General features: G+C 49.1%; 3 protein-coding genes across 3 annotated transcripts; all 3 read right to left on the bottom strand.

The window, feature by feature from the left end:
- Positions 1–276: 276 nt before the first annotated feature.
- Positions 277–2,884, bottom strand: LOC124650370 (coatomer subunit zeta-1). Its single transcript, XM_047189903.1, has 6 exons — positions 2,777–2,884; positions 2,303–2,462; positions 1,328–1,475; positions 1,166–1,243; positions 664–748; positions 277–563 (listed from the first exon to the last, which is right to left on the bottom strand). The coding sequence occupies exons 1-6, from the start codon at positions 2,777–2,779 to the stop codon at positions 504–506; spliced, it is 534 nt and encodes a 177-aa protein (XP_047045859.1). The 5' UTR covers positions 2,780–2,884; the 3' UTR covers positions 277–503.
- A 10,148-nt stretch (positions 2,885–13,032) lies between these two features.
- Positions 13,033–18,154, bottom strand: LOC124648652 (uncharacterized acetyltransferase At3g50280-like). Its single transcript, XM_047188373.1, has 3 exons — positions 18,074–18,154; positions 15,325–15,473; positions 13,033–14,601 (listed from the first exon to the last, which is right to left on the bottom strand). The coding sequence occupies exons 1-3, from the start codon at positions 18,152–18,154 to the stop codon at positions 13,200–13,202; spliced, it is 1,632 nt and encodes a 543-aa protein (XP_047044329.1). The 3' UTR covers positions 13,033–13,199.
- Positions 18,155–19,271: 1,117 nt separating this feature from the next.
- On the bottom strand, positions 19,272–22,546 carry LOC124707608 (ras-related protein RABE1c-like). The gene is made up of 8 exons (XM_047239270.1): positions 22,416–22,546; positions 20,675–20,747; positions 20,457–20,557; positions 20,230–20,295; positions 20,047–20,144; positions 19,865–19,927; positions 19,698–19,790; positions 19,272–19,618 (listed from the first exon to the last, which is right to left on the bottom strand). Exons 1-8 carry the CDS (start codon positions 22,486–22,488, stop codon positions 19,541–19,543), a joined length of 645 nt encoding a protein of 214 aa, XP_047095226.1. The 5' UTR covers positions 22,489–22,546; the 3' UTR covers positions 19,272–19,540.
- Between the last annotated feature and the right edge of the window lie 906 nt (positions 22,547–23,452).

Below are 23,452 nucleotides of genomic sequence, written 5' to 3' on the forward strand. Positions count from 1 at the left end.
ACCAACACAACTGCACAAGCAGCCTCATCGGCAGTCTAGAGGGGAGGAACCTTCTTGTTGTTTCTGCGCTTTTGCACTTCCTGATATGCAGAACAATAGACACAAGATGGATACAAAATTTGTCAGAGCAGTAAGGTGGATATTAGGAAAATTTGTTAGTTTCGGTGAAGCATTTACATTTGTTAAGCTAGGAGGCGCCCCATAGCCTCCATAAGCATTTTTTTGCTGACGCGTTGAGTAAACATCAGAGTTAAACGGCTCGGGAACAAATCGAACAAATCAAAACTGTGACAATCACATTCCACAATCTTGTCTACACAAATTTTGGACAATTGCAAAACTGAACAATCATATAGTGCCAGCAGAGACACGTGTCATTTTACAACCATAGATTCAGATATTTTTTTCCCTCTTTCTTTTGCTAAGGAAATGAACATATTGATCCCCGGAGTCATAGCTGGCAGGATGCTACTGCCAGCCTTCATCTCAAAGGGCAGACCACATCACATGAGAAGTGATTTGGCAAAGTGCTCTCTTGCTGTTGTCAGGGCCTGAACTAGAGTCTGCAGGCAGAAAGTATTATCTTGTAAGTTCAGATAAAGCAACGGTTTAGGCCACAACAACCGGTTCTGCTAATTGTAAATTGCCGTGTCTGCGACCTACCTGCTCAGCAATTGATGTAGTACCGTCTGCCCCGTGGGCTGCTACCTTCTCAGCTATCACGCTTCCTTCGGTTTCTAGGACAATCCTATGGAATTATTCAACAAAATCAAGTACACAGTCAAGCAATAGAATAACTAATTATCATACTTTGGCTATTAATCATATCTCAAAGCCTAGCAAAGAAGCACTGGTATTTGTCAAATACTAATAAGCAAATGCAATGAAAGAAACTTGTTATTCCTGCTGTTGGAACTTCAAGGTATATTGTCTCAGTATCCAAATCTTGCCAGTAGCCACCGTGGCCACATGTATCAGGTACACAAAACCTGTTTTATTAACTAACAGAACAAAAATCTTTTCTAAGTACATGTACTAATAGAGTTCCTTTTTCATGCCTCCATTCCAGAAGACCGATTTTGTCATTCACATATAGATGAGCAAGGTCAAGTGATTATATATAAGAAAACAGATGCACAACAAAAGGTTTTAAGTTAGGGCTTACCCTCCATCAATAATTTCATCGAGGCATAATAGGATCAGATCCAGATTTTCAAGAGCTGTTCTTTTGTCAACATTATTTCTGAAACCAAATAGAAATTAGCATACCAATATTTGACAAATTAATAAGTACAAAATTCTAATACTAAAAAAGATTGATCCTAACCTCAGAATATGGTCAACAGCATCAGTGAATCCCTGAAGAATTGATGCTAAAATAAGTTCATTCTCTTCATCTCCTCCAGTAACATAAAAATGTAGGTCTTGGATGAACTTATACACAACAATGTGGCCATCAAACATCACAATCTCAGCTGTAAAGGAGGAAGGTATAAATAAAACTGAATTACTTGAAAGACGAGGAGTTTGAGAATAAAATTCACATACGCAACTAAAATTTCAAGACAACCACATCTTGTGTTTAAGTATAAATTTAACACAGGTAAAATGGAATACTAAATATCGCATCTTTGGATTGGTGGGTATGGTACAAGAAACAACAAACCGTACTTCAGCTTAAGCTATAAGGGTATATTGAATATATTATATTATACTTTAATTTTAACATGCCCAAATGAGAGATACTTGTTTTTATGCAAGTATACTGGAATAAACTTATTCGACTCTTTGTTAGAGAAACAGATAAAAATATAAAAAATGAAACTTATGGCCTAATGGAAATGTTTTGATGTTTCCACAAAGCCTTGCCAAAACTTGGCCCATCAAAATGAAGAGTGAATTGTTTGAAGAAAATAAGGTAGCAGAACAAATGTTTGGCACTTTTGGTTAACAACTTCCAGTATTTTGGTAAAGCACATATAGGCAACAACAGAACTCAGCCAGATGCAACCATGGACGCATAAGGTTGCAGACCCACCCAACCAGTTTTAGGCTTCACTTCTAAATGAATTAATGACCGGAGGGTTGAATTTACAATTTCTTGCATAGCATCCTGGTGTGCATAGTAAGAAACATAGACAATTCTGTATGTAACGCATCAATGCAAGATATCAAACACCTGAATATACAGTTTTACAAAGACAGCATCATGTACTCCCACATTAGACTACTACAACTACCACCGATCATCACATGTTCATATACAAATCACATTCACCGTTCTTAAGAGTAGAAATCTTACCCTCAGCTCCGGAACTTGCTTTCTGGGTCTTGACAAACACCGACTTCTCGAAGGCCAGCTTCGCCGAGAGCTGGGGCCAATCATCCGTGTAGTACTTGACGGCGACGCGCTTCCCCTCGGAGTCCAGCAACAGGATGTTCTTCACGGAAGGACAGGTCTCCTGCGCGAACATCAAACCAAGGGATCAGCGAACAGCAACCGCAAGAATAAGCTGATCTGAGGCCGCCACTGACAGATCCCGATTTGCGTCTGCGGCAAAACACCGCCTCCCAACCCAAACTGGCAACCAAACAGATAGGCCAATCCTGCCTCGAAAACTGGGGCTTTTCGAAGTTATCATAGACGCCGGCGGCTCTGAGGTGGGGGCAGAACGCGAGGGATCGGGGGAGGATCAGGAAACCAACTGCACTAGCAGCGCACGCGAGGGCGGAAGAGGAAAAGGAGAAGAGCGTCGGAGGGCGGTGGATTTCGTACCATTTGGAAAGGTGGGCGGATTCGCTGGGGGCGCGGGGAGCAGGACGGTGGACGACGAGATCTCCGGCGGTTGCGCAGAGACAGGGGCACGCACAGCACGACGAGTGAGGTGAACGAAACGTCTCAGCAGAGTCACGAGTAGACTAAGCTCCTCGATGGGCTTTGGGGGCCTGGCCCAAAATCGTTCCAGATTTGGGCCTGGTTGACGTACAGGATAGGATAAGATAGTCCACGTTTTGCAGGATATTTAAACGTCAAAAATCAAAATACTCTCAAAAAAATAAAACTAAAAAACGTTTCGCAGGATATTTGAAATTGTGGAAAAAACTTAGCAAGCTATCCCAGCTGTGCATTTGAAATCTTCAAAAAAAAAACTGTGCATTTGAAGAGACCACCATCACAATGCATTGTCCTTTAAAGTTTTGCTTCTAGGTGAACACGTGTTTCATGATTTTGAGCTCTCATTTTTCCATGATCGTGTCTCGTGCAAGAGTTATATGTTAGTTAAGATATAGAGTCGTTCTCTTTCCTCCATGACTACTTTGCCACATCATCGGTTTGCCTATAATAAAATGATACTCCATAAGAAACAAGCATTGAGAAAGGTCTAAACAAGACGATTAGGGGAAGAGTGCCCCGCGCTCGATCTGCAAGCTGGGCACATGGTGCAACCTCACAAAAAAATCATTTAAGCGACAGACATAAGATAAAAAAACAAAGAATCACAAGAATATGATAGTTAGGGTATCACCTTTAAATTCCGGGTCCTTGGTTTAATGGATGGCAACACACAAGAGCTAAAGCACATGAATACCGGCCTTACGCACAATCACCTCATCCGTTTGTTATTCTAGCATGGTGTTGCCACTAATTAATGAGGCCGTCAATGCGATTTTCTCTTCATGGGTTGCCGCTTGTCATGCCTCCACCTACGCCTCCTTCACCGCTAGCCTCCCTTGTAAGGCCGACGACCATAGGTGTTGCCAGTTCTAGGAAGAAGGAGGGAAGTCAACCTTAGCTCCAACGCCATACATGCGAGTTTCGACGAGGCCACGGTAAGGGCTCCATCATACAGGCACGAGAGAGGGGGGAGTGGATATGTGGTGCAGAGAGGGTGGTGTGGGCGATATGGTTAACTTTTAGCATAGTTGCTAGCTGCATTGTGGCCCGGGTTCGGGGAAGGGGCATGCTCCCATCACATGAACGACATATAAAGATCAGAAATTCACCTTAGACCATCATGCACAGATGAGTAGCAGAGTAGCTAGCAACAGAAGTGCCGAATTTGTTAGAATAAAATACGCATAAAAATTCTTGCGGATTTCATGTGATGCTCATTGAAACAGTGAAAATCTATCAATACTCAATACTACAGTCATTCTGACCAACCCATTGGAAGCGTGCATGATGACCTTGTGCATGACCATCTGCAACAGAAGGTGCTTAGAGAAACAAATCAAACTTCTTCTTAGGCTTGATTGCTTATTTGTATATGAGAGATACTTTGTTAAGCTTCTGCATTGCATAAACAAGCACTAATGTTGAAACACATTGGTTTAATTTGTAAGCAAACTGTGTAAATGCCCTAATAACCTAATTTTTTTTTAGCAAAATTAGCTTTCTATTCCCTTCAACTGAATGCACATTTCCTCCGATGGTAAGCAAGAATTTATCAACTTAAGGTCATCATCAACGGGGCAGGAGAAGATACAGGAGGCGATCATGAGGCGCCTCTAAAACCCATCTAGGGTTTCGTCCCTCTCGTCAGCGATGCTATCGGTTCGCTCTGCCTCCGGTGGCCTTAGGGCCTTGGAGGCCTCGCGTACCGCGGCCTCTCGCTGGCAGGAAGGTTTTAATTCTTCGTTTAGTTTGTTTCCATTGTCTTCTTCGGAATGGTGAGGCGGATGCTACATCCTGAAGTCGGAATAAGCTCCTCCCCGCTCTATCCTCGCTCCGGTGGTGCGTCTAGTGCCCGCGGAGGGCGCGTGGATTCGAGTGTACGGTAGATCTCTTGGGATCCAGTCGGTTTTCGTGTTCGTTGATGCGGTATTAGGTCAGTCTCTTCTGTTATCATTAGCAATGGTTGCTGCTCTGGTGCGCTGGTCTTTTGGGCCTTAGCACGACGACTTCTCGTTTGTCTACTACAACAAGCTGTAGTACGACAAGCTTCGCCTGGCTCCGGTGATGGAGGGACGAGCACGGCTCGCGTCTTCGCCTCACGCTAGTGTCCGTAGTCGTCGCTGGTTGGTCATGTGACCTATTTGTAACAATATTATTTCTGGGCCTCCTTGTATTGTTGTTGATGATTACTAATAGATTGGTGGAATTTTCGTAATCTCTACTACTTAAAAAAGAGGAAAACGTTCCGTCGTCAATCCTCCCGCATGGTACGTCGTTCCATCGCCGTGCATCGCTCGCACCCTCGACACATCCAAAATGGGCCAAGCCCAACAAACGCACTCTCTCTTGAACACCTTATCCCTTATCCTCTCCCCCCCCCCCCCCGTGTGCCACGCCGCCTCGCCGCCGACGGCTCCGAACGGCGCTGCTCCAGCACTGCCCCCTCCAACCTCCGCCCTGCTTTAGCCCCGACACCTCCTCTTCGATGGCCTCGCCCCAGCCACCGCTGGCCGCCCCCATTTTGAAGCCTCCGCCGCCGGTCGCGCCAAGATCAACGCCGTCGCCATCCACATGTCCCGTCGCAGATCAAGACGCCTGCCTCCAGCCTGATTCGTTGGTTACCAGCTCGCAGCCCCGGCGTTCCACACCCGTTGGAGCTTCGGTTGCGGCGGCGCTAGGGCACGGGAGCAGCAATCAGCGAGGGGTTGGTGACTATTGTTCATTGTCGACTTCATTGTGTCCTCCCTCCTGAGTCCCCGCCGGTCTGACAATTTTTTTGCTTGCGGTATGATTCACTACCCTATTTCTGAACGTCCTGCCCACGTCGATTGTTTTTAAACAGAAGGCTCGAAAGCCCTTCTTTGAATTAACAAAGCCATCAACCGGCCAGGAGTTACAACAGGACACCACACCACGCACACCACGGCAAGAAAGATACAAGGGTACACGCAGAACGAATTACAACACTGCACTAAGAGTGAGACAAGCTTGCAGAAGTGCAGACCGCCGCTGTTCGGCACCAAGGACACCAGCCGGAGGCACGGCGAGGCACTGCCCGTAGCAGAATTGTAGTCTTGAATCCGAGGAGAACAGCCAGGACTCCGAGCACCAGAAGCACCAACCTGTTCTCATGCCGAAGAGGGCCCCTGCCCTCTCGCCTGGCCCGAACGCATCGAACCATCGGACATGAGAGAAGCTCACCCGAGAGCTGCAGAGGTGTTGGGCTCCGGACCCGGCGCCACCCTGGAGAAGACTACCTTGACGAAGAACACGCCATACCGGCCACACTACCGAGCACTTGGACACCCACCAGCGACGCGAAATCCGCCGGGAGCACCTGCAGAGGACGGGGCAGAATGTCGTCGGCACACGCATACGGGCTAGAGATCACCGTAGCTGCTCAAAGAGTGACATTGCCCAAAGCTGCAGCCTTGAGCGCCGCCACCCTACCCAAAACCTCCCCAGACGGCGCCTCCAAGAAGGTCACGACGCAGAAGCGCGTCGCCGCCGCCCAATCAGCGAGAGTTTGGACTTTCGTCCGGGAGATGGGGAAAAGGTGAGCAGGAGCCAAGGACAGCAGCTACTACCTCAGAACCGACGTGAACCGAAGATCCACGCCGCAGACGCCGCCCGCCGCCGCCTCACATCCCGAGGAGTCGAGGACGCCGGACCGAGGCACCCACCACGATGCCCGCCGCAGGACATCGGGGGGAGACGAAACCAGCGCCCTCACCGCTCGTCGACCCGACGCATCGGGGCCGCCCACCCGAGGCAGCCCAGATGAGGCCCAAACCTAGGCCCGCTGGCCCAGATCTGGGCTCGCCGCCGCCACCCATGGCCACGGGCACGCCGACGCAGGGCCGCGCCAGCCAGCCAGATGCCGCGCCGCCACCCCGCCGGAGAAGCATCTTCACCACGCCGTGGTCAGGCCACCGCGCCGCCCCGCCAGACGACAAGCACGGCGCCGCCGCCGACCGCGCCAGCCCGCGCCACCACAGCCACGCGGGGGAGAGAGATACCCCACCGCCGCCGACGCCCCGGGGCTTTGCCCGGCGACGCCCTCTGGCGGCGGCGAGGGAGGGACGGGGGGAGGATGTGCCGAAGGTCGGGGGAGGCTAGGGTTTCGCCCTGCGCTCGCGGGAGCGGCAGGACGAAACGGCACTGGAAAGTGACTAAAGATGTCGGCTTATGTAGAATTCTGAGCCGAACTTCATTGTCTCTATCTTCAGCAGTTTTACAGTATCCACACTGGTCGAGTAAATCCATATGACTATCTTACCAAGAAATTTTATACTATATCTAGAGTAACAGAGGCACATAAATGGAGAGGAAATTATCATTCGCAGCCTAAGCAAACCTCTGGCCGCATGAAATTCTTCTACAAATGCTCTTCATACTGTACAAAAGTACAAACAGCTAAAAACATAGGAGATTTTTAATCTATGGTACACTGTAACAAAAAAAAATCACCAGCTGCAGACGGGGCATTGACAGATTAAAGCAGACCATGGCGGATGCTAACTTTGTATTTCTTTATTCTAGCTCTTCAAGAGTTCTGCATCTATATAGGTAAGGCGACACTCCATTGAAAATATAATCGTTCCTGTAGGACTATATTCTTCATGTAGTGTTGTTATGAATATATGTTGATAATCTGAGTATATGATGGACGGGCATAGATATTATTTGAAGCACGTCCAATCCATTTCATTTTGGTTACTCATGACAGATTTATATTCTTTTAACAGAAATTATTTATTTGAAGCACTTCCCTTGCTTTCTAATATGCTTCATTAGCCCTCGAGTTTTTTCAGGTACACAAGAGTGTTTTTTTTACCCCTGTATCTCATGTCCTTATCTGATTTAGCTTTCATACAGTTTGCTGCATAATAGGCATTCTCAATGGGAGGTATGGTTACTGTAAAAATTGGTTGGGGGGCAAAAGGTCATACACTATCCATTAGATAAATTTTCCATCAAATTCGTTGGGACTTGGGAGGCATGTCTACTATTTCAAAGAAGAACATGAAACTGTGACCAAAGTATAATATTCAAGTTTCCCCTTCCTTCCAACTGATCTCTCTTACTGTACTTTGAACAGAACATGAAACTGAACCAATGTGCAAAAAAAACCAATCTTAATCCCCCTAGCACGTTGTCTGTCTTCCTTTGGATCTGTAGGAGTGGTTGTGCGTAATGCACGTCACATGTACCCCTGCAGTACCAATGTAATTAGTTGTTTGTTGTGTCAGATGGACATATGGTACATTTACACATCAGCTGTCAGCTGATCAATATTACTACTTGTGTTGATGGCGTCGGATAGGTCTTTGAAGGGATGCGGCTGGTGTCGAGGAAAACGCAAAGGAACAACTTCCTTGGATCGAAGCGCTGTTGACGGATCGACTTGGTGGTTGCTTGCGTGCATGTGTCTGCTGCCCTTCGGCGCCTCTTCAGCTCGGGCATCTCCACAACGTTCGTCACTTCCCTCTCATCTCCACACTGCACTAAGTCCCTAATATTCGATTTGCCCCTTATTGATTATGTGCAGTTCATATGCCTTTTTCAAATTGTAAATATGTGGTCGTACTGCAATGTAATTGATTCACGCTTGTACATGAATCCTTTGATATCTCAAAGAAATATGATTAGCCAAGACCTAATTGGTACATTAATGGTTTTAATATGGAATTTTGATTAAACGCGTGCCAGGAGCTTGGTGCTTTTTACATTTGAGACTGAGCAAAGGTCACTACTTGTTCCTTATGTTCAAAGTTTCAGTTAAATCCTCCGAATATCTATCTGATATATAAACCATGGCCACCATCCAGAACAGTGATGTCGTCTTATGATTACCATTATAGCACATCCTAAATTTAGAGCTTTTGTCAGTGTTAATAAGTGTTAATAGTAAAGTGCTAGACTGCATGTCAGTTTAATCTGGTTCCTATTTGCACTTTTACATTTTTTAGGGGACCAACTCAGGCTACCTCTTGATTTTGTCTGCCGGTAGCAATCAATGGATAATTTTGGTTTTGCTTTTGAAAAAGTAAACGAGTAATTTTATTGTTCAAGTGCATATTATATCCCTGTTTATACGGGTGTGCCAAAGTTACTGTTCTAAAGTTTTAGCTTGGCATATTAATTGTCTTTCGTTGTTTGCATCACTTACTCCAGGTTGTTGGGATGTTGATGGGGAGTGTGCTGCACTTAAAATTTGAAAAAGTTCTTCCTGGGCTAGAATGTTAAACGACAAGGTTTATTCCTCTCAAGAACAAAGCTCTTGGGGGTTATCTTTCAGATTAAGCATTAGAGAAACTTGGTGTTTCACTAATCCATAACTAATTTAATAATTCCAATTGCACCAAAATTGTTTAATGGGTTTCATATTCTCCATTCATGCATGTTTACTGCCACAAAGGAATTAACACTCTCACTAAAAGTCAACCATCTAATCAAAAAAGAATGTCAAAATTCATGTTAGTGCGATATGTCGTCTGACAAGATAGAACTGTACCTTATATTATCTATCCAATTGAATGTTGCTAACAAGTTCAATTGCAGATATCTTGGTGCAAAGTATCAGTTATTGATGCCATTTTTTCCCATTTTGTCGAGCTTCATTAGCTATAACTTTCCCCATAAGCTAGCCTATGATAATTGGCCAGCGATGCACACAACATTTGCCTCTTTGTACAATATTTATAGTTTGCTTAAGAGTTGAGATAAAGGGATAAACTTATCATCTATTGTAAGATATAAAATTGTATCAAATCCATCAGAGATTTCTCTCTTTGGAGACTCATCTAATTGTCCACATTTTCTGCCTTTTGATACGCAATCGTGTAATTTGAAGAACTTTTGTGTGGCCAGCATACTCCCTCCGCCCCATAATAAGAATGAATTTGAACTAAGACCGCGACACTTATTATGGATCGGTGGGAGCAATAGATTTCCTTTGACGATGCCTTTTCAAGGTAGCATTTTGTTCCTTTCATTGGAATGTTTAACCGATATCCGGATATTTTGGTTGTGTCCCCCTTTCTAATCGAACGAATTTTATTTGCTAATTATATATGATTCAAAACATTTGAAGAGATATTATGTTGTTATAAGTAGTTGTGACCAAATTGCACAATATTGATATCCTATTCCCTGATTTGTGATGACTCTGTGTGAATAGTTAAGGCTCGCGCAAGACAGAGTGGAGAAAACCATTGGCGCTCTGTTATTGAAATATGCATTACAACCGTAACAGCCATGAAAAGCTAAGCTGAAGTTCACTGGACTTATGTACCTGCATGCGGATCACTGAGTTGAGTGGTCTAGAGGTGAAGAGGGAGGACACAGTGTGGACTAGTAAGGGAGCCTCTTGGTGCGTTTTGATCATCGAGAGAACGAAAATAAAAGTTTGTTGGAGCTAGACTGTGGGTTGTCACTGAATAAAAGGACCTTCCTGTTGATGTCTCTCAAGTAAATTTTACAATTTAAGGCTGACCAAAGATAGTTTACAACAAATATAGGGGGAGATTAGGCATGAAACTACGCAGCTCCGCTTTGTCTCTACACATCTTTAGCGTGAGTGAGGGCGGGGTCTCGTGAAATATGCTAACAGTAAAGAAGGAAGACACATGCCGTTTCTTCTGCGATCGGGGGCATATATAGTTAGAGAATCTCCACTCTTCCCCCGACGAGACCCCCGGCGAGCCTTTTTTCCATCCGGACGGCGTAATTCGGCCCAGTCGCGCCCTCGGTTCGTCGTTTTCGTCCGGATTTGGGCCTAAATTCATCCGGCGATCCCACGCCATCCCCGGCGCCCCGGGGAGCGCTCGGGGACTCCGGACGAAACGAAAGCGTGGGAAATACCGAGGAAACTTCCCGCGCGTCTGGTGGCCCCAACTTGTCGGCGAGAGAAACTGATCGTCGTCCTCATCGCACCGTCTTCCGCGGCGGTAAAAGCCTGCCGCCGGTCTGCATTCGCCGGCCACGCGGCGAGTTAATGTCGTCGTCTTCCGCGCACGCATCGTCTTTCGCGCGCAGTAAAGGCTGCCGCCGGTCAGCTCGCCGCGGACGCGTCGCATTCCACGCGGCATTAATCCCCCGCGCCGGCCCGCGCCTATATACGCCGCTCCGCTCGCCGCGAGCGCACCCCGTGCTCCACTCTCCCTCCACTCTCCCTCTACTCTCCCGATGGCGTTCTACGACGACGACGGCGCAGCCAACAATGGCTTCCCCCGCCGGTCGCTCCACGCGTGGGAGGGGCACCTCCTCCACCAGGCGGGGTACCCCTGCCCGCCGGACACGAGGCCTCCCGGGCGGCGGGTGGCGGCTCGGTCTCGGCGGCGTACCAATCCCGCCGCCGCCTCGGGGCCACGCCCTCGACGTCGCCATCGAGGAGGCGCGGATGACCATGACGGACGAGGAGCGCGCCGAGCCGCGCCACCATCCCGACAACTACACGGCGTGGAACTCCTACTTCCTCCAGCGGTGGGAGCGGGAGCTCGCCTCATACGACGGCCCGCCGCCTCCGCCTCCGCGCAACAACGCCGCGGGCCGCCGACGTCGGTGGAGCGCGCCGGATAGGACGGCGGCGAGCGTCCTCGAGCACATCGAGGGCGGCAACTACCCGGTGCTCACGATGCCCCGCACGCGAGGGCATCGGCGAGCCGCCGCCGAGGAAACGTCCGGCAGCCACGGCGCATGGCTGCCAGCTCGTCGTCTTCCGGATCGGCGTCGAGGTCATCCTTGGCGCCGGTGAAGAAGGAGGCGACGTCGCCTTCGACGCCGGCGCGCGTGAAGAAGGAGCCGGCGTCTCCGCCGCCGACCAGAGGGTGCAGTAGTGGCGCCCTCGTCATCCGCGACCAGCCTTTCGCGCTGCAGAGCGGCCGGAAGAAGACGAAGAAAGAGGCCGCCGCAAACCAGCTCGCCGAGGAGGAGGCGAAGCGCGCGGAGGACGCCGCGATGGCGGAGGCGATCGCTAGGTCGCTGAAGGACATGGAGGAGGAGAAGCGCGCGGACGACGCCGCCTCGGACTGGTCCGGGCGCGGCCCGGGAGCGCGAGGAGGCGGAGCGGCGGCGGCGGCTGCCGGACACGGCCGCCGCACGCCAACTCGCCGCCCGCGCCGCTCCAGCCTCCGCCGCGCCGCTCCAACCCGCCGACGGCGGCGTCGCGCGCTACCGCCGTCTGCGACACCTCCATCCGGCGCCGTTGTCCCCTTCGTCGACCTCGAGTCCTCCAGACGACGAATGGTACAAGCCATCCCGGGGTGGGGAGACGCCGGCCAGGGCGGCAGCAGCCGAGGCCGCGCGGCCGAAGGTCGAGGACGAGCGGCTCCGATGACGACGGCGGCGACTACACGGTGTTCTACCGCCATTTCGGCATGTAGAGCGTCGTGTTTTAAAATTGGCATTTGAATTCCCCTAGCCGAATTCGAAATATAGTCGAATTCGGCCTCTATGTATGAACTCCGCCCGTTATATAATAAATATCATTAAATTTAGTCTATATTCGCCCGTTTTTAGCCGTAGTTTGTCAAGTTTCCGTTTTTCAAATTCGCATCGTCGACTTCGCCTGGGCACGCGGCTGGGAAACTACTCCTCCCCACGCCAAATCTTCCTCCAATCCGGACGAAAATTTCGCCGGATTTGAGCGTGAGGAGCGGCAACGAGTGGGGATGCTCTTAGGAGGTGGAGATCATGGACATGTAGATAAGGTGGAACGAAAAATGGATCGCGCTCCAGAAGTGCGACATGATGGGGCAGTGGATTGTCACGTGACTCATCGTCTCCAGTCGCTGCGTCACAAAGCGGGTAGTCGGCACCACTTTCGTTGACAATGGCCTTTGCACAAGGAGGTCATGAGTATGCACCAGGGATGAAGCTAGAAAATTTATCGCTCAATTTTGAATGGAGTCATATTCACAAACAAGAAGTGATTATTGTAAATTTAGAGATGGATTTACAAATAAAACACCGGTGTCGGCTCGATTTTTAATGGTGCAATATTCACAAACAAGAAGTGATTATGTAAATTTAGCGTCAGATTAAAAAACATATTATGTGCCGTGGCAACGTACGGGCATTCAACTAGTTTTTTTAAAGAATAAACACTACTCCACAATCCCACAGTTTGTACCTGATGGATGTAATATATGGTCCAGAGAAAACAAGTTCAAATTAACAGCTCTCATCCTGCAACACCTTTGTTTGCCATGATCCATCACAGCTAGACTGTTGAATAATGAGACTGAACGATGGTCGATGATGCAGTACAAAAGGTTAAAGTTCAATTTGATCAGTCCTGTCATGCCGGCGGCACCCTCACGACGGCGTCCATGAACTCGTCGTCAGCAATGAGCCTCTTCATCGCGTCCGGCGCGATGCACAGCTCCAGCGACATGCTCCCTCCCTGCTCCGGCCCTTGGTACACCGTCGCCTTCCCATCTATCTTCCCCTCGCGGCCGCTACGCACGGCGGTCGGCTTCCCCCACCCGAAGTCGTTCCCAAACACGTCGAACCGCGGCGAGCTCCCGGTCATCAGCGCCGCGCCTCCGGACATGAGGCTCCCGAAGTACCGGAACTGCGGCTCCCTGGTCCAGCTCTCCAGCCACTCCCTCATCGCCGCCTCGTCGAACGACGCCACGGCGCGGTTGAGCTGCCACGCCGTCCAGCCCAGCCCCCTGTCCAGGATCTCGCCGACGGTGCAGCTCGCCGTGCCGGGCACTAGCGCGTTACCCATGTATCCCGGCGGTATGCCGCACACGCGCCCTCGGCACCCGACGGCCAGGGTGTAGGTCGTCTCCTGCCCCGGCGGGAGGCGCCGAGCTCGGGACACCGCCCGCCACAGGTGCGCGAGCAGGGCCTGGAGGGAGGAGATGGTGGCGGTGGCCGTGCCGACCATCTCCTCGTTCGCCCTCGCCTTGAGCTCCCTGACGCTTGCGCCGGAGAAGGTAAAGAGGCACTCTTGTACCGTCGGGGGCTCGAATCGCCGGACGACCTGCTGCAGCTTGCTGAACGGCAAGGGGATCGGCACGCGGCTGGCATCGATGAACCACCTCCTCTGCACCCGCGCGCAGATCTCGCTTAGGTCGCCGATGCCCCCTCCTGCTCCTCGGTTGATCTCCGACCAGGCGTTGAAGAACTCCCAGAAGACGAAGCCGTCGCCGACGGAGTGGTTCAACGACACGCCGATGAAGACGCCGTCGGCGAGCTCGGTGACCTGCGCCGACAGCACGGGGAGCGAATCGACGGCCGCGTCCGCGCCAAGCACCCCGTTCAGCGGGAACAAGGCCCAGACCACGGCCGACGTGGTGTACACCGAGCCGGCGATGTCCGCGACCGCGACGCCGGCCGCCGTCGCGTGGACCAGCTCGGCGCCTTCCCCGGTGCAGCGCAGCCTGACAGTGACGTTCCCGTCGCCGCGCTCGTCCGCGGCGAGACGGCCGGCCAAGTGGTAGTACCTGCCCAGGGCGCGCGCCAAGGACGACGCGAGGGTGCCGACGAGGCGGTCGCCGCCGGCGGGAGGCACGAGCAGGAGGACGCCCTTCTGGATGTAGTCTACGCTGAGTAAGCGGAGGTCCCACGGCGTTAGGTGGATGTCCTCCCGCGGCGGCGCCTCCCCGTTCGACGGCCGGACCATTCGCCGGGACACGATCCGGACAGTGGCAGCGGCGCCTCCTGCTTCTTCCATATGCGTACAGCTGGATCTGCGGATGCAATATTCCATGGAAAATTTCAGTATAAATTTCTTTGAGACGCAATACTCCCAATTCATAGAACGGGTCTTATTGAATTTTGCCTGGCAAATTACCTCGATTTCTTTTTAAACAGAATCGCCTCGATAGATATATAATTAGCTTAGAGTTGTTGTTTTTTCTGAACGGGGTTTTGCCCCAATCTATTACTCCCTCTGTTCCATTTTATAGTAGTGTCTATTGTTTTTCGACATGGAAATCAGCGCAAGAGTATTTTCCACACAAGGAAATCAGCGCAAGAGTATTTTCCACACAAGACCCTAGCTGAACGATTTGAGATCAACGTAAAATTTGGGAATCCATATCTTCCTAACTTATCATCACAATTTTGGGAGCTGGACGATTTGGGAGCTGAACGGGGAGGGGGTAATTGAAAAAAGCTAAGCTAGAACCTTATATTCCGAAACAAATTTCAAAAATCTATAGGCACTATAGAAAGGAACGGAGGGAGTATTAATTAAGAAGAAATGCCCGGTTAATTAATGGGAAACTGGGCCAAAACCGTTACAACAATAACACATACTCTCGACAAACTCGACCACTACAAACACCGGCAGCATGCAACTCCTACAACCACAAACTCTCGACACTTTGCCAATCCCACCCACCGAAAACACATGAACAAAGATCTTAGAAATGACAACGCAAAGAGATGAGAACTATCTATCAAATAGCCGTGAGTCCTTCTTTGTGGTACCACTCTTCTTGCTTTTGCTTCTGAGATACTCCTTCACCTTCTGAATTTTGTCCTTGGAGGTCTTCTCCGTCAAGAGGCAAGCAATCTCCTTGCCAGAGGCTGCTGCCAAGGTCCGGAGCGACGACACCTGCATATGCGCCATCGATACAGGAGGAGAAGTCTCCCCACACAACTCATGTAACTCAGGGATGATTTGCATCACCGGAGCCATGATCCCATCGATGTCCTCGCACTCAGAGGCTACCAACACATGGGGCTGCGATGACATGCATGACCTAGCATGGGGGAGAAACAACCAAAGTGGCACTACTCTCGAACCAAAGACAAATCATCTAGGGTCTTGCCAAAAATAGCTTCATCACCATCCTTCGACGACATCTTAGAGACCGCATCACCATTAACACATGCGGTGACTAGTGGCCCACAACCTCGGCCCAACTCCGAGACAACGAAGGACTCCAAGGCTGGGCAGATGGAGAGCAGTTATGCTGGCAAGGAGCACGAGAGACCGGAGAGCGAGAGCTAGCGGCCGGAGAGCGAGCGTGATAGCACCTCTCCCGATGACCAGGGCGACGACAACGTAAGCATCTGAATGGCTCACGACATGCTCTGACTTGGTGTCCACGCTCGAGGCAACGAAAACACCTTCCTCGATCCCACCGCTTGAAGGCGAGGCTACGCTCAAGACCTTCCCTCGATGGCTCAGGGGGAGTGGCCCGGCTGGAGTGGCATCCTCGACCCACATGCTCCTAGCCCCCTTCGTCTTCTAGAGTAGTTGTTGCAGCTGGAGGCTGCCACCGGTCAACAAGAATCAAGCGGGATCAAGCAGACGAGCCTTCTTCTCTGGCGTCTTCTCCTCATTGCGCATATTGTCTTTGCCTCTAGCTTCGTCGGAAACAACACCTTCGGTGACAGACAATGATGGTAGGGGAGCCTGGGGTACCAAGGTGGTTGTCGACTGCTTGGGCAGGCAGGGATGCCCAGGTAAAGGCAGCGACAGGGAACCAAGCCCCTTAACCACCACACTAGGGTCACGGAGATGTCCATCAAAGAGCAGTAGGATTCGCCAACGCGGACTTGCGGAAGTGGCGAGCGGCGCGACGCATGTGGCCACCAATGGCTGGGTCTGACCTGCGGCAAGCAAACACAGCTGCAACAAGCACGACTGCGGGAGTAGTATGGCTTAGAGCATCTCCACCGACACTCCCTAAATAGGCGCCGGCAGGGGCGCCGGCACTGCTGTATGGGGACGCTAGCACTGCATCCTCTATTTGGGGATGATGTTTCCACACCGGCGCCCCCCTACGGCGGCCCCCAAAACATTTTTTTTCTTTTTACAATATTTTGAAACAACATATCAATCACATTTTATTCATATTATATTTAATTATTCATACAATCACACAATTAGAAATTAATTATTCATACAATCACACAAATAGAAAATTAAATTATGCATACAATCAAACAAATAGAAATTAAATCATGCATTGTTGGCGGCTCCTCTCCTCGCCCACAAATGCGCAGCTAGATCGGCCTGAAGTTGAGCATGAACACATGCATCTCGGATTTCATGATGCATGTGAAGGAAAGCGCCAAATTCTTGGGGTACATGCTCTACCTCAGCAAGAGGCCCTTGATAATCGAATGGTTGATCATCATGCACAGGTTCGTCGCGCTCGCTCTCAATGATCATATTGTGCAAGATCACACAGGCGTTCATCACCTCCCACATCGGAGACTCAGACCAAGTGAGAGCAGGTACCTGACAATGGTGAAACGCTGCTAAGGCACCCCAAAAGCACGCTCAACATCCTTGCGAGCTGCTTCCTAGCATGTTGCAAAATAAGCTTTCGTCTCCGAAGCTGGAGACGGAGATTGTCTTCACAAATATAGCATACATCGGGTAGATACCATCAGCTAGATAGTACCCCTTGTTGTATGCGTGGCCATTTACCTCAAAATTCACGGCGGGAGCTTGTCCCTCAGCTAGCCTGGAAAACGCCTAAGAGCGCTGCATCACGTTGATATCATTGTTTGTTCCTGTCATGCCAAAAAAGCATGCCAAATCCAGAGGTCATGGTCTGCCACCGCCTCTAGAATGACAATGCACTCACCAGTATGCCCCTTGTAGATCCCGTGCCAAGAAAAAAAGGGCAATTCTTCCAGCTCCAATGCATACAGTCAATGGTTGTGAGCATCTCAGGAAATCCTCTTGTTGCATTATTTTCCAGGATCCGAGTTGTATCATCTACCCTTGGTGCTCTCAAATAGTCTTTACCAAACACCGCTATGACGGCTCGGCAAAACCTATAGAGAGTCTGTGAACATGTCGACTCTGTCATCCACAGGTAGTCATTGGTTGTATCTGGAGGAGCTCCGTATGCAAGACAACGCATTGCCGCAGTGCACTTCTGGATTGAGGTGAAGCCCCACAAACCTGTGCAATCTTGCTTGGCCATGAAGTAGTCGTCGTACTCCCTGACGCCGTAGACAATCTTCATGAACAGATCCTTGTTCATCCTAAACCGGCGCCGAAATTACTTCGGAGAATGAGTCGCGTCGTTGGCGAAATAGTCGTGTCATCGGCGAAGTAGTCAGCATCAAGCAGCATTGCGCCGGCTTGACGATGTCGGTTGATGTTCCTCCTCTTGCCTGCCTTTGAGTCGTCGCGCCGAGGCACGACGACAAAGGCTGGCGAACGCGGAGCAAGCTCGTTACAATCACCTGATGCTGTTGCCGCCGAACAGCCTCAACATTCTGCTCCTCCGTAAATAGCTGCACCATCGTCTCGCCGTCGATGCCCATCGCGGCAATCCGACGAACACCTTGCGAGCGGGGCGGTTGTGCAGCGGCGAGCTATGTTCCGGGCGAAATAGCGGCCGCCAGTCGAGGTGGTGGTGGCCGTGTCGATGGACGGCGGTTCCTGGACAGGCGGCGGTGTCTATTGCAAGTAGGGGGCGTGACGGCGACGATGGCAATCTAGAGGGATGGAAGTCGGCTCAGGCGTGGGTGGGAGGTGGGGAAAGCGGTGCGTCTGCCAGACGAAGCTCACCCGCGGTTTCTGATGTGCCGCGAGACGCTGGCGCGCCCCGCGCCCTCTATGAACGGGCCGACACGGGGTTGCCAGCTCTTCTATTGGGCTCTAAAACTAACCGGCGCCTTTTGAAGCGCACCAGTGCAAGACCAAAAACCACACCAGCGTCAAAACGCTATCGAGGCCGCTATGGGGCCCGCGCTGGTGGAGATGCTCTTATATATCTTTCTTTTTTTGGTTTTGAAAGCGTACACCCGAAGGATGCTCTTATATATCTAGAAACTATCTATAAACTGGGGAGTAGTATATTCTAGAAACTATCTAGAAACTGGGGAGTAGTATATTCTCTCCGATTCTAAAGAAGCAAGTAAATTTCCCAAATTTGGTCCATTTCCATTTATTATGTTCTCCATTTGAAGTTACCTCCAACACAATTCTTCATGTTCCATTTGCAATTTCACTTACAGCTAACTCCTGGAACTAAGATTACACCTTCTGCCATCGATTACAACAACAGAGATAACCCAGATCATTACAAGTCTCGACGTCTAGGAAATTTTTCTTTAGGCGAGTATGTCCACACTCCACACCATGCATCTCCCCAGAATTTTCCCAGCCTAGAATTTGAGTACTATATCAATGACCTTAAATTACACATCACTAGGCCTGAAACTGCAGAACATAACAGTTTGCAATCTTAGAAAGATGTTATTGCAAATTTTAGAACATAACAGTAACAATTTTGTTGATCTGAAGGCCACAAAATGTGAAGGACATTCAGCAAAATAGGCAGTCTCATACTCATCACAGCTATGCATGCAAGCAAGAACAGCATCACAGTTCACACCACAGCAACAATAAGTTATTCCATGCATTGCTTGCTCGAAAGAAACCAAAGCAGGCCAACAGCATGGATTGAAATCATTACACACTGTAGCGAGGTTCAACGGACTGAAATCCAGCGTACAATAGCTCCCAGCAATTGCAACAGCTACGTCAAAAGCAAGGGTAGTTGCTTCAAAGAATGGGAGGCAAATATAAGTACAACCAGATCTGTATCATAAGTCATAATTTTCTTCTTGACATTCTTCCTATAACAGACAAGCAGGAACTGAATGATGTCAAATAAACAATGATCATCGGGACCCAGCAATCCCTTAGGAGCCACAGCAAGCAGATCCCGAAGCTGCCGGTGCGTCGGCGCCTTCTGTCTTGTTAATCTTGATGGTCTTGTCCTACAAAGCAAAAGAACAAATCTCTCAGAAGATTGAACAGGATTGAGCTTGGGACATCACTTAGTACAGTTATCCGTACCTCGGGCTTGGAGTCGGTCTCAGCAAGCCTCGTCTTAATGTCGCGGGCAATGGAGAAAAAAACTTGCTCCACGTTGAGGTTCGTCTTGGCACTCTGAAAGACAGTACACCACAAAATTAGAACAACTTCTCCACTGCAACAGTCAATAAACTCAACAAGCAACATACAGTTTCGAAAAACTTGATGCCATATTCATCAGCCAAAGCTTGCCCCTTCGCTGTAGGTACAGCCTGATGCAACAATTGAAAAATAAATCATCAAACTAATGGACTCGATAGTATAATGCAGAGTAAACAATAGTCAAACAATACCAGATCTATAGAGGAAAATAGGAATTCATAAGGCGTACCCTTTTACTCTCATCCATATCAGCCTTGTTGCCAATCAAGATCTTGTTGACATTGTCGGATGCATGTTGCTCGATATTCCGGATCCAGTTCCTTATGTCTGTATATTGAGTGAATCAAAGGTCAACAAAGGCAAAACAAAATTCAAAATGGAAGCATTTGGGGTGATATGGGTAAGACGGTACTGTTGAAAGATGACTCATCCGTGACGTCATAAACAAGCAGGATGCCCATGGCTCCTCGGTAATACGCTGCAAGTAAAATAGGGTAATGAAGTTAAGTTTGTCAGAAGATTTTAATATATGGCATTTCCACTTCTGTCAGTAACAATGGCATATAACTTCACAGAAATAATCCTGGCATATAAATTCACAGAAATAGTCCAGCAGATAAGAACAAGCATTATATATACCAGTAGTAATAGTCCTGAAACGTTCTTGACCAGCTGTATCCCATATTTGTAGCTTAATACGTTTCTGGTCCAGTTCTATTGTTCTGATCTTAAAGTCAATACTGCACAAACCAATACAAGAATTAGTATAGTGCAGCATAAGAAAGTGTCCAGCTTCCACTCAACATAGAAGACATTAGGAGTGGTAAAACAATCTTCCTAACACAAAAAATACCAACCCAATTGTGGTAATAAAGCTGGTAGTGAAGGAGCCATCAGAGAACCGCAGAAGGAGGCAACTCTTGCCAACACCTAGACATGGAAAAGTGGAGAAATAAGAGTTATTATCAGAAAATAGTCACAACAAGGAACTCTCTCTATCTCAATCACCAATCAGCAGTGCCATCAAATCTACATCATCTACTAGCTAGTCACATACCAGCATATCACACGCAAAAGGCATCTTGTATATTCTCCAAAGTAACTTATGTTTCATTAATTCTTAACGCCTTAAACATACAACAGGAGGAGCAAAAGAAAGCTCTGCTAAAGGATTATGTGTGCCATTCTCCATATGGCCTTGTAAACTATACAAACAGTGACAGATGATAAAGTCAAGACCACCTCTCAATCTTTAAGCAATTCTTGATCCTTAACGTACAAAGCAAGGAGTGTGAAACATATCAAGGTTATCAATGATAGGAGCTTCTCACTTTCTCTATCTTTATCAAGCCTCAGCTCAGCGATGCAGTGCTACAACTCTGTGGCATCTACTAGCTAGTCACGTAACACCAAATAAGGTATAATTTACATCCTCTAAAGTAACTTATGTTTCAAGCTATTTATTCTTCACCTCTTCACCCTAAAACAGGAGCAGCAAAGGAAAGCTCTGCTAAAGGATTATGTGTGCTGTTCTCGGCATGGCCTAGTAAACTATACAAACAATCACAGACAATAAAGTCAAGGCTACCTCAAGGTTACTTTATAACACATAAAAGGCATCTTTTACATCCTCCAAAGTAACTTATGTTTCAAGCTATTTATTCTCTTTACCCTACAACAGGAGCATCAAAGGAAAGCTCTACTAAAGGATTACGTGGCGCTCTAGGTATGGCCTTGTAAACTATACAAACAATCGCAGATGATAATATACAAACAATCGCAGATGATAAAGCCAAGGACCTCTCAATTAAGCAGCAGCGAGCGTGAAACATTTCAAGGTTATCAACGGTAAGAACTTCCATCTATCGCTATCTTTATCAAGTCTGAGCTCAGTAATGCAGTGCCACAAATCTATGCCATCTACTAGGTAGACACATAACACCAAATAAGGTTTATTTTACTTGCTCTAAAGTAACTTACGCTTCAAGCTAAACATTCTTAACCTCTTCACCCTACAGCAAGAGGAAACTGCCAAATGATTATGTGTGACAGTCTCAACTTGGCATTGTAAAGTCAAGCATTGCCTCTCAATGTTTAAACAGCTCCTTGCCGTGTTTAATATTCTACAGAGCAAGGAGTGTGAAAGCACCATCCGGGAAGGTGGACCATTTCCTACGCTCCTCCAACCAACCAAACAATTTCCCAATTGAATGTTCATCCACGAGCACGATGGGGCCTAAAATATCTGCAGCACGCAACCTATCTCTTGTCCTCAACCTCCTAGCGACTCAAACCTCACCTGATTTTGCACTGGGAACTAATACGTGCTAATTAACGCACCCAAAACCAGCATCAGCTGCCTTCACGCGGATAATTAGCATGCTCACAAGGACAGGCATGCATTTCGTCAACGAAACGCGCGAATTCAGCGGCGGGCAGCAGGAAATGACGAATCCCCCCTAGATCCGCTTCGTGCACACGCCTAATCTGGCCGCGATCCGACACGGCGAGCAGGAACACCCGGGGCGCGCGCAGCACAACACAGCAGCGCGCGAGATGGACGGGGAGATCTAGGTAGGGGGCGGGCGGGGCACTCACCGCTGTCCCCGATGAGGAGGAGCTTGATGAGGTAGTCGTAGTCGGCCCGGGCCCTCGCCGGCGGCGCAGCCATGTCGCGCGCGCGCGCCCTCCTCCTACCCGTCGATCGGCGCCTCCGCCAATCCCCCGACCTGCGAGGGACAAAAATTCGAGCCGCCGTCAGGCCACGCGCGAGAGGAGGAATGGCCGGCGTCGCGCGAGGGGGGAGCGGGACGGCGCGGGGGGAGCGGCGCGCTTACCGGCGGAACGAGGGGGGGTAGGGGAGGGGGGGATCGAGGCGCGGCCGGTGGCGGATCTGGGGGGAGGAGCGAGGCGGAGGCGAGACGAGGCGAGAGGAGACGGCGAATTTGTTTTGACGGGTGTTAAATGGTGGTGCCTTGATTTCGAGCGTGTTTTTGTTTTTGTTTTGTTTCCGTGCTTCCGTTCCGTCCCGATGGTGGGGTGGTGCGTGCTGCGTCAGGCTGGGCAGTCACTTGGATTGGAAGACACTTCACCACCGACCGGTGAGCCCTTGTTACCATCTTTATAATCCCCCGTGGAGACTCTGATTTGTGGGCCAAGTGCAGCTCTTTGCCTCTCTGGGACCCGCGTGTCTGTGTGATCAGGGGAACTTGCCACCATCATGTGTGTAACCCTTGGTTCAACTTGGAGGATGAGGGACAAACATTTTTGCCTAACTTTCTAAAATTGACCTTGCGAGGAACAGGTCACACCAGCTTCAGTGTGAACACGTGCCCAAGGACCTTGTTCATTCAGATGATTCTCGTGAAAATTCCGGAGGATTCTAATTATTATAAATTTTACCGGTGTTGGTTGTTTGGTTCGTAGGATTGAAAATTCCGTAATGATTTTTTCGAAGAAATCTTTTGCAGTGCACCTTCAACAATAGTTGAACATAGTTTTAAAAATCGGTTGCTTTTCCAATCAAATAAATTTTTGGTGCATACAGAATCTTGTAAGATTGGAGCTTGTATCGCCGTCATGCATTTATTTTCTGGTTCATTCGTTTTGGCGAATCAAAGAGGCCCTATGAGTTT

The sequence above is a fragment of the Lolium rigidum genome, chromosome 4, assembly GCF_022539505.1.
Source record: "Lolium rigidum isolate FL_2022 chromosome 4, APGP_CSIRO_Lrig_0.1, whole genome shotgun sequence".
Classification (NCBI taxonomy): domain Eukaryota; kingdom Viridiplantae; phylum Streptophyta; class Magnoliopsida; order Poales; family Poaceae; genus Lolium; species Lolium rigidum.

Excerpts from the sequence above, each read along its gene's own strand:
- LOC124648652 (XM_047188373.1), bottom strand. The coding sequence starts at position 18,154 with ATGGGCATCGACGGCGAGACGATGGTGCAGCTATTTACGGAGGAGCAG. Across the intron at positions 15,474-18,073 it reads TTCGGCGGCAACAGCATCAG|GTGTCGTCGCTCCGGACCTT; the intron begins GTGATTGTAACG and ends GCGCATATGCAG. Across the intron at positions 14,602-15,324 it reads ACCACAAAGAAGGACTCACG|ATCCAGCTGTACGCATATGG; the intron begins GCTATTTGATAG and ends TTGCATCCGCAG.
- LOC124650370 (XM_047189903.1), bottom strand. Across the intron at positions 1,244-1,327 it reads GCTGTTGACCATATTCTGAG|AAATAATGTTGACAAAAGAA; the intron begins GTTAGGATCAAT and ends ATTTGGTTTCAG. Across the intron at positions 749-1,165 it reads GATGAAATTATTGATGGAGG|GATTGTCCTAGAAACCGAAG; the intron begins GTAAGCCCTAAC and ends ATAATTCCATAG.
- LOC124707608 (XM_047239270.1), bottom strand. The coding sequence starts at position 22,488 with ATGGCTGCGCCGCCGGCGAGGGCCCGGGCCGACTACGACTACCTCATC. Across the intron at positions 20,296-20,456 it reads TTTCAGGACTATTACTACTG|CGTATTACCGAGGAGCCATG; the intron begins GTATATATAATG and ends TTTTACTTGCAG. Across the intron at positions 20,145-20,229 it reads GGATGAGTCATCTTTCAACA|ACATAAGGAACTGGATCCGG; the intron begins GTACCGTCTTAC and ends CTCAATATACAG.